Source organism: Octodon degus, unplaced genomic scaffold, assembly GCF_000260255.1.
Source record: "Octodon degus isolate 3935 unplaced genomic scaffold, OctDeg1.0 scaffold00039, whole genome shotgun sequence".
In the NCBI taxonomy this organism is placed as follows: Eukaryota; Metazoa; Chordata; class Mammalia; order Rodentia; family Octodontidae; genus Octodon; species Octodon degus.
This window is the reverse complement of record NW_004524615.1, coordinates 12781137-12791023: the sequence shown is the minus strand read 5'-3', so window position 1 is coordinate 12791023 and position 9887 is coordinate 12781137. Positions and strand designations below refer to the sequence as shown.

General features: G+C 50.7%; 1 protein-coding gene across 1 annotated transcript in view; it reads left to right on the top strand.

Annotated features, from left to right (window-relative positions):
* Window positions 1-7635, top strand: part of Ubac2 (UBA domain containing 2) — a 161229-nt gene extending 153594 nt beyond the window's left edge. Inside the window, exon 9 of the mRNA XM_004631192.2 lies at window positions 6532-7635. Coding sequence (XP_004631249.1) covers window positions 6532-6639 — 108 coding nt within the window. The 3' untranslated portion in view covers window positions 6640-7635. The remainder of the gene's footprint in view (window positions 1-6531) is intronic.
* The last annotated feature ends 2252 nt before the right edge of the window (window positions 7636-9887 follow it).

Here is a 9887-nt window from a genome sequence, read left to right as displayed (position 1 = left end):
CCCCCCCCGTCTAAACAATGACTCTCCCAAGGAGGTCAGACAAGGAAATTAAACAGAACTAAAGCAAAGCTAGAACTTAGTGAAAAGAAGGCATATTTCTACTTCCTCTGCCACTCGTGCTTCTCCCTCCTTTTGGTCAGCCAGCAGCTAACACTGTCTTCTGTGTTCCAAGCCCAGCACTGCTGGGTCCTCACAGCACTGAGGAAAGGGGTGGAATTTCCTGCCCTCTCAGAGCAGGGAGGCAGGACCCAAAGTGGCTGTGGCCAGGATGCATGGGCTGGGCCATGGCCTCTGTAGGAAAGGGGCTCAGGGAAGGTTTCTGAGACGTGGTTAGTCACAGGAGTGAGGCTGGCATGTGGGGTGGCTGGCAGGGCAGCCACTGCCTGGGCAAGAAGCTGGTGTGAGAAGTGGGCTGAGTAAGCTCTCAAAGCAGAGTCGTGGGCATGGATTCTGCCCCTAGGCTCCAGCACTGGATTTGAAACAGGAAAGGACTCATCTAGCTCGGGGGTGGGTCAGACATAGCTGTGGAAGTCATCTCCCTGTACCTGGGCACTTGGAGACTCTGGCCCAGTGAAGCTGTTAACATCTGGTGCATCAATAAAACATAATGTGTGACGGATCAAATGGATTCCCCTAGGTCCTCTAGGATTCCCTTTAGCCCAAGCAAAGAGAGAATGGCTTCCAGTGTCGGCTCATAAATCAGCCAAGTGTGGTTAGCGTTAGAGAATCTTATTGAGTCTTCTCAACTCCAGCATCCTCAGAGAGTCACCACCGAAGCTCTGGAAGATTCTCCTGCAGAAGGCAAAGCCCTCGCTGCTGGGAACTTGTCTTAAGGTACACCCTGGGCTTCTGCTTGTGGGGAGCAGGTCATTGGTGGCTCCTCCCGTGGTGTGCACAGGTGTTTCTGCCTTGGTGGTGGGCAGAGGTGTGCCTAGGGCTTCGTTTCCCTGGTGCTGTGTCAGTCCCTCCCAACCCTAGTGCTGGGCCATTAGAAATGTGTTTTCTCTCAGGACACCTGAGGTAGAGTCATCACAGTGAAATGGTGCCCCAGTCAGACAGCCCAACTTGAACAGCGTGCCAGTCTTACCGAGTCCTTGAGGAGATGTCTACAAGGAGCTCACCCCGCCTTCACAGAGGACCTGCGACATCCTCTGGACTCTGGATGTGGCAGCAGGGGGCAAAGAGGGGCTGCTGGGCGCACCAAGCTGGGGAGGGAAGCCAAGTTACCAGGTCCATTTGTTTTCTTTTTTTTTTTTTTTTTCATTTTGCCAATTAATCTTTTATTTTTTATTACATACATCAATATTTTACAGAAATAAAGAACCCCATAATGTTAAACTGTATTGTCATTTTCAATGTTGAAACCTAAATTTTTACAATTATAACCAGTAAACATAATTTATATTCTAATTAACGTTTTAATTCTAGTTTTGCATACAATTTTACATATAACTACATGTAAAGGCTATATAAGTTTACCATAGCAACAGCATCACACTAAGATTGATTCATGTCTCCCATGATAATGGGCTTTTGAAAATCAAAACTACCAGGTCCATTTGTTGACTTAACCTGGAACCTGGAGGTATGGAAAAAGGGATCCACCATTCTCAGAAAGAACAGAGAGGTCAGACAAGAAGCAAGACCAGCAACCAGGGAGATAGCTCTGTAGAATAAGCACTTGCCTGGTAAGTGCAAGGTCCTAAGTTCAATCCCCGGTACCACAAAGAGAGAGAGAGAGAGAGAGAGAGAGAGAGAGAGAGATGGGAATTGTCCCGCAGAGCCTTGCAGGGGCTTGGTGATGGGAGGGGGGGCTAGCACCCACAGGTGACATGCTGGTTGCAATGGCAGGGAGATACCCCATTATGTCCATGGGTGTGCATGTGACCTGGGGGTCAAGTGGAGGCTGCTGTCAGGTACTGTCAGGTAGATCCTGCTTTCTGTAAACATCAGAATCGGGAAGTAAGAACCCCAAATACCATTCACTTTGACAGCCTTAGCTAAAGGGAAGTTAAAACCACAGTCTTATTTCAGCAAACTGAACAGAGTTGGTCTAAACCTCCCTGGAGTGAGTGTCCCATTTTTACTTGTGGCAAAGAGGAGCAGAAGAACAAAGTGTTATTTGACTACTTTTCTTTTTTTTTTTTTTTTTTGGCGGGACCGAGGATTGATTGCCAGGGAAGTGCTTATTCTACTGAGCCAACTCCCTAGCCCCTGACTAATTTTCTTGAGGAAAAATTATCTTCAGATTGCAGACAGAAATCCCCATTATGAGAGAATTTTTTTAATTTAAATAAAGGAAAAATGGTACAAATTTATCTCTAGCCTTATTCATTGTGCATTTGTTTGCTGTGTAAAGTTTTCATTGCTTTTCTACCTTGTTTTTCTTGCTATGCTGGCTATCCAGCCTGGCTTGGCTTCTAGTGCCTAAGATGGGCCCCAGGGCCCCGTGCCTGCTAATCACAGTCTAGCCTGAGCCCAGCCCAGGCCCAGTGTGGCCTCCTTTGTGAAGCATGTTCTGGGAAAAAATGTGTTCCACCTCGTCCTCTGGGAACATTGTCAGCTGACAGTGACAGCGCTCTCCAAAGTGCCTGTTCCTGTCTGCGTCCCCCACCTTGGGTCAGCCAGCCACAGGGCTGTGTCACGGAGGCTGTGGGTTCTGCTGGCGCCTGTGGTGAGCGCCAGTGACGGAAGACAGCTGATTGAGAAGCCCTAGGCACTTTCACAGACGCATCTTCAGCCCCCAGACAAGGTGGGATGTCCTCGCCTGTCCCCAGGGTCCACTGAATCATCTGTGACCCTCACCTCTGGGAAATCACAGAAACAGACATTGGAATTTACATTTGGGGAACTTTGTCTATTGGCAAATACTTGTAGAAGCCTGAACAAGAGCACTGTGCCTGGAAATCAACCAACAGTAGCTGGTTTCTGAACAAAGGTAGAGAAAACGATAGTTTACCTTTGGGAACTGGAAAGCAAGCTGCCCTCTATTCCGATGCTTCGTGGTGAGGACTTGAGACAGAACGTGTGTGAGGGCTGAGGAGGGGATGCTCCACCCTCAGCCTAATGCCAATGTTGGAGGAAGAGCTGAGCAGGAGACTCCTGGGTTTGGGGTCCAAAGTGTCTCTGACAGACTGCTGTCAACCCCACAGGCCACTGCTGACTGAGATGAAGACCAGCAGGGCCTTGCTATCAGATCCACTTTGTCAGAAAATGTGTTGTATTATGTGTGTGAAGAGTTCTGTGTTCTGGCTTTTCCATTTTGTCTTCGAGATATCTATTGGTCATTTCAGTCAGAAGTCAAGCAGGTCCTTTAAGATCTGCCACTATGAAGCCTGCCCACCCTCGCATCCAGCCCTTCTCTGACTGGTGGTGGGCACTCTGTGTGGTAGGCTCTTCCTGGGTAGGTGAGGCAGACAGAGCCCCAGAGGGGGGCGTGGGCGTCCATCTACCAGAAAACCAGGCACCACACCAGTGGCCCACACGCTGTGACCACCTAGTGTGGGCCTTAAGGCATCGCAGCACTTCATCCACACTGTGACAACTTGATTTCAGCTGCCTGTGATGTGTTTATATGTTTATATCATCTGGTGATTATTCAGTGGAGTTAGATCGGACCAGCAAAGGTTCTCATGGCTAAACTGGTGCTTCCCATCCCAGTAGCTGAACTGCAAAGACAAAACAGCCTGCGGAGAAAGCCAGCTCATTTAGAACACAGACAGTGTGGACACTCGGATAGGTGCTTTGGATGGGCAGAGGCAGACTGAGGTGCCATAAACGCCACTGTTTTCATGACCAACCTTTGGAGTTGAGTGTTTGCTAGCATTTATAAAGTATTCCTGAGAGTTGCTATAAAAATATAGACTTTTTTCTTTGAAATTTGTGTTTGCGATTTAGCAAGAACACTGCCCCTGGCTTCTGCCTTCCTTACATCTCGCCACACTGGATTTTTAGGCCAGTTCTGGGTTATGCTGTTTTGATGGTGAGAACTGCAGGGACACGGGGCTAGGTTTAGGTGTGACTGCCGAGCCGTGGCTCTGTGTGTGGCAGTCTTCAGGAGACCCCTGTAAGACACATGTCTGCTCTTAACCACCAAAGGGTATAAAGCCAGTGAAACGGAAGCAAGTTCAAGGCAGAGTGGAGAGCAAACTGGGGAGGGGGTGTCACACTGTCCAAGTCCCCAAGCTGAGTCCCAAGATGTTCAGGGAGAGAAGGAGATTTCCACACTCCTGGCCCAGGTGCCTTTCATGGGTAATAATCATTATAAGAGGTAGCATGTACTGAGCACCCGTCAGGTGCCAGTTCTAGGCCTCTTTCATATACCTGCCTTGTCCCTGGACTTGGAGAACAGAGCCAGAGCCCTAGTAAAAGATTGATTCCTTTCCAAGCCGCTCACTCCAGGAAGGCTCCTGGGGCTGCAGCACTCTGTTCACAGATAAATGCCAGGCCGGAGGCAGGGCTGCCCAGCTCCTGCCCAGCCCAGAGCAAAAGCCGCTTCACTGGGGAGAACTGCAGTCAGCATTATGAGAGGTTACTCCTACCTGGAGCAGAAACAGCCTGCATCAGGGAGGGTGTTCTGCCCCAGGACTTGCCTCCTGCACAAGGCCAGAGCCCCTCGCCCAAAGGACGGGAGTCACCCACCTCAGAAATGCCCCTGAGAAAAGGAGTGTTACACTCTGAGAGCTGAATGGCAAAATGAGTGTTGGGCGTCTGGCAGAGCCTAAACCAGATTTAGCACGTGGCGACTGTGAACGTCAAAAATACAGTCATGGTCTGAGAACATCATAGTAATCCAACTGATACCGGATGTCACCAAGATATGTGACAACACCTCATTGCCTTAAGAGATATGTGGCTGAGCTACAGAGTGGAAAGTTGCAATAATCTGAAGGCATTTGAAGCTGGTTGGAAATGTTCATTGTGTGCGTATGCCCAGGGCAGCACTGGGCCCTGTCTCATCTGGCCTGCCTGATGCCATCCTCACAGCTGGAATGAAGCTCAGGTTTGCTGAGCAAATTTGGAGGTGATGTGAGTTAGAGGGAGATGATTAACCTAACAGATAGCAAAATTCGTTTTGTTTAGCAAGAAAATAGGCAGGTGGAACTTGAGAGGCGCACACGGTCCTGGGCCTGCGTCGAGATAGGATCTGAGAATCTCGGCCTGAGTATCTCAGGTGAGAATTCCTGAGGGTCTGGCAGGCCCTGGAGACATCGCCACGCCAGTGCAGCTCAGCCTCCCGCACAAGAGCCTCCTTGCACACATGCGTGCACTCATGCACACGCACTCACACCTAAACATCCGTGCCACCAACGCATCCCTGCGCCGTAGTCATCAAAGCAAGGCCATAGGCTGGTGGCTGTCTCACTGCTCCCCACCCCCAACCCTGGAAGCTATGGCATTACACTCAGTTCCAGGCACCATGTCTTGAGGTGATACATCAATGAGAGGTCCGAAAAGAGGGACTGGGCTGGAAGTGCAGGGGCCTGGGGCTCTGGACGAGCGGAAGCAGCCAGGACCCTCATCCTCAGGAGCTGGGGTCCGTGGCACGAGGAGCAGTCCCCTCACAGCATAGCCTCGGCAAGGCTAGCAGAGCCCAGGCAGTGGGCCTGGAGGCTTCATGTGGAAATGAGCAGGAGATGACAGGCAGCACTGGGGCCATTCTCTGCCCACACAGCACTAGGTGCATTTCTTTCTATCAGAAAGAAAATTTTAAAAATGAGTCTTCAGGTCAGTTCTGAAGCCTCTTTAATGCATCTATCTGTCACTGAAAATCCCAACATTTATGAGAGTACCTTTTCTTGCTGTGTATTATTACAAATGTCATACAAGTTCAAAAAGTATATTCTTGTAGCTAATCAAGGCCATAGATATTTTTATCATCCATTCTTCATTGTGAAAGGAGGTGATGAACAAATTCTAGAAACACTGCCCATTTCCATATTGGACATTTCCTTTGTGCAAAAGCACAGGAAACTGCCATATTTGCAGGATCAGGATTTGTTGACCACACAAGCCTCGTGCTTCCCTGCCCTGGTGGCTTTCAGCCGCCTCCATCCTCAGCTGCCTCGGTTGCCTCTGCCGTTTGCACATGGCCAGGGGACAGCAGACGAGGAGGACACTGAACCAGTGTCAAGAGTGAAGCTTCATCACACAGTTGTTCACGTCCAGATGGAGCCTGAGTATCCTCACTTCTTCCTTGGCCTCCAGATGTGACGCAGGCTATGTGGCCATGGTGAGCCGCAGCTGTTCATGCTGACCTGTTCTCAGGCCTAGCCCCAGCAGCCACATGACCCTAGGACCCCTCTTATCTGCAAAATGGGGGTTACATGAGAAAATGAATGTTTATAGGCTACATACAGTAAACATTGAATAGTTTGTATCTATTTTTTTCTAAACTATGAGCTTTCACACTGAAATGAAAATTAGTCTTTAGTAGGTCCGGCCTTTCCCACGAGACTTAGCATGAAGTTTAGGGTGGAGGATAAGGAGCAATGTTATAACCCCTCACATTCCTGCTTCCTCTGCCCCCAGGTTGCCCGGCTTATGGAGATGGGATTTTCCAGAGGTGATGCGTTGGAAGCCCTGAGAGCTTCAAATAATGACCTCAATGTGGCCACCAACTTCCTGCTGCAGCACTGACAGTCCAGCCGGCGCCGGAGGACAGCGGCGCAGTCCCCAACCCAGCAGGCTCTGGCGCCGATTCGCACGTGGAGAGAGGGTGGTCCTTAACTCCAAGTTGGTTCCATTATAGTATCAAAATAAGTTTGCCATTAAATTAGCATGTATTTTCTATCTTTATTTTTTTATTGGGCATTTTCCTTGGTTGGAGAATCCTCACTCATTCCTAATGTGTTCCAAAGTGTTAAATTCACAGACAGCCACAGCAGCCAAGTAGCCCCTGGATGGTCACTGCTGTTGTCATGTCCCTCACCTCCTTGTGGTGCCCCATGCCACAGGCCACCTGATCCTCAGATGGCGGCGGGGAAAGGGCACCACCACTTCAGAGAGGATGCATCACCTCGCTCTCTGTGGATTTTTTTAGTCACTGCTTTTTTCCCTGGCATTGTGTCCCCCTCCCCTGGCTTCCCATGGGCCGTGCAGTCTCCATCAGGCCTAGGGATGGAGAAGCGGGAGCCACCACACCAGTCTGGTCTGCTCCCGTCCAGGGGATTTCCCGACTCCTTACCCCACTTCCATTCAGAATAGTGGTAATAACCAAGTTCAGACTGGAGGTTCTGGAAGACTCTGTGACAGCTGGGGTTAATTTTGCTCAAAAATCCAGAATTAGCCACATGGGCTAAGGGGGAAGTGGAACTAAGAGAGGACTTACTTCCTGGAGTCCGGCAGTTTGAGCAGATGGCACAGTGCAGGCTCCTCTGGGCTCAGCCCCACAGAGAAGGGAAATGCTCTTCACTGCCGTCCTGACGTGGGGCCACCCTGGCCCGGGCCTGCCACCCGCCACAGAGGTGCAGCCAGGGAGCAGGCGACAGGCCTGGTGGCCCACTGTGGGTGCACACAGCTCTGGAGGAGTCGATGTGTCAGCAGTGTGCGACTAGTGCGTTCCTCGAAAAGAGCAGCAATGTATCAAATTGATGCAAATTTAGATGTGTGATACTTCAATAAAGTTTTTAATGTGTTTTACTTTTCTGTATTATTGGAATTCTAAAAAAAACCCAAAAAACCTCATTCTAGGCAGTTCTGCCAGAGAAGGGGGAAAGGCCGGCTCACTCATCCTTCTGCAGAAGGCCGGGAGCTTCTCAGAGCAGCTGCGGCGCTTCTGGCCCCATGTTGAGCGCAACTGTGCTCCTCAGGCAGAGGTCACAGTGCCAAAGCCTGCAGCCTCAGGAGCTGCACACCGCCCAGGCCATGGGGCTGCCCAAGCCCAGCTGGTCCCGAGCATCCAGCCTGACTTGAGCGTGAGTTTCCTGGCTCGCTCCTGTGGAACAGCAGGTAGTCATGGAGACGGCCACCTCCGCTCACTGAGCAGGGCACAGCCAGGGTGAAACCCACACCCTGTGCCTCCCCGGCCAAGAGCAGCTGCCTGTGCCTCCCCGGCCAAGAGCAGCTGCGCACAGACAGGTACAAGCACCTGCTGGATTCCTTGTTGCCTTCCTGTAGCAACACACACACACACACACACACACACACACACGACCGAGCATAGGTGGCAGTGGAGAGTGGAGTGGGGGCCAGTGGCCCCACATAAAGCTCACAACTAAAAAGGGTTGTGGTCACATTTCAGATCTCGGTGAGCCTCTATTTTGGTCTAGAGAGCCGAGACTTGAGGGTTGAATTTGGGGCACAGCAAGACACGTCAGAGCCTCTCCCTACTCATCAGCCCCCCCCACCTCCCCTCCATGGCCCCTCCCTCCATATCCTTACCCTGCACTGCCAGCTGTTGTCCATCCACCGCCACCCCGATCTTGACACATGCAGCCTGTCTTTCCATTCCCACGCACATTTATTTGCAGTGCCTTCCTTGGGTCCCTGAGCCAGCCTGCCCAGGCTTCCTGCCAGTAGCAACACGAACTGCAGCTGCCCGGTGCAGAACATGGAATACCCAAGAATACCCGCACCTCTTGCCAGGAACCCCAAAACCTTTCAGGCTGGAGGCACCTCCACAGGAAGATCTTGCCTCCTAACGTTACGGCAGGTGGGGGCATCAGTGAGCCATTTGATCCAGGGTCCTAAGATCTAGAAAAGAGTCAGGCTTTGAATTTATGCAAGAGGTAACTGATGGGTTTTATTTTGAAACAAGCAGATTCCAGACTGAAACGAGAAAAGAGGGGGTAGATATCTAATAAGTAGTCCCTGTTGAAGCTACTACTTCTGGTTTCACCTCAAAAGGGGGAAACCAGAGAGGTATAGGACTGCGGGTTCACCCCAGTGAACTGGAGGACTTTCTGAGTCCCTGGGTGTATGTCCCTACAGTTATTCTTCATTGAAATGGAAGTGTCAGGCTGGCAAGCTAGCTCAACTGACTAAGCACCTGCTTAGGCAAGCACAGGGACTGGGGTTCAATCCCTAGCACCACATGCATCGCTGGCCCTGCCCCTGGCACAGAGCCAGCCACCTAGACCAGGCATGGTGGCACCTGCCTGTAATCCCAGTGCTGGGGAGGCTGAAACAGGAGGATCACTACAAATCCAAGCTGCATAGTGAGACTCTACCAAATACATTTAAAAGAAAAAAAAAATTAAACTTAACAAAAAAAGGGAAGTGTCTAAAACCATAAACTTAGACTTGTTTCAAATAGTGAGATTGAGTTATACAAAATTTGTGAGAATCAGGCTCTCTCCACAGCCCCCTATGACATAGGGTTTCTATGAAAGCAAAGGACTAAGAGCGCCAGACCGACGTTGGTAGCCCCACGTAGAACCTGAGTTCTGAAAGTGAAATCGCCCATGTGAGAAAACTATCCAGAATCATGTGAATTTCTAACCTGCTCAATACTGCTGTGTCTAAGACAGAAACAACCACAAGAGCTAAATTGTGATGATGCCCCATGCAAGTTGGGATTTAGACAGAGAAGCGCTGGACAAGTGACCAGCAGTGATAGAAACTGACCTGAAAAGAGGCAGGTTGAGGAGATCGACACCAGGGCTCCTCTGGGGACGAGGAAGGAAGCAAGGTGGCTGTGGATACAGAGAGAGGAAGGAAAGTTGACAAGCTCCTCAGGGGAGCTGGCACCTGGAGGAGCCAGCAACAGGCAGCACAGTCAGGGAGCTGGTGTGTGCGGGAGCACGGGGGCCACCCGGCAGCCTGTTCCCGAGGACAGGAGCTGGAACATGAAGGAAGTGAGAAAGCAGGGGTGGTGGAAGTGGGAGACAGAGAAGGCCCAGTGATGGAGACTCCAAGACCCAGGCTCAGGAGGCTGCGAACAGAAA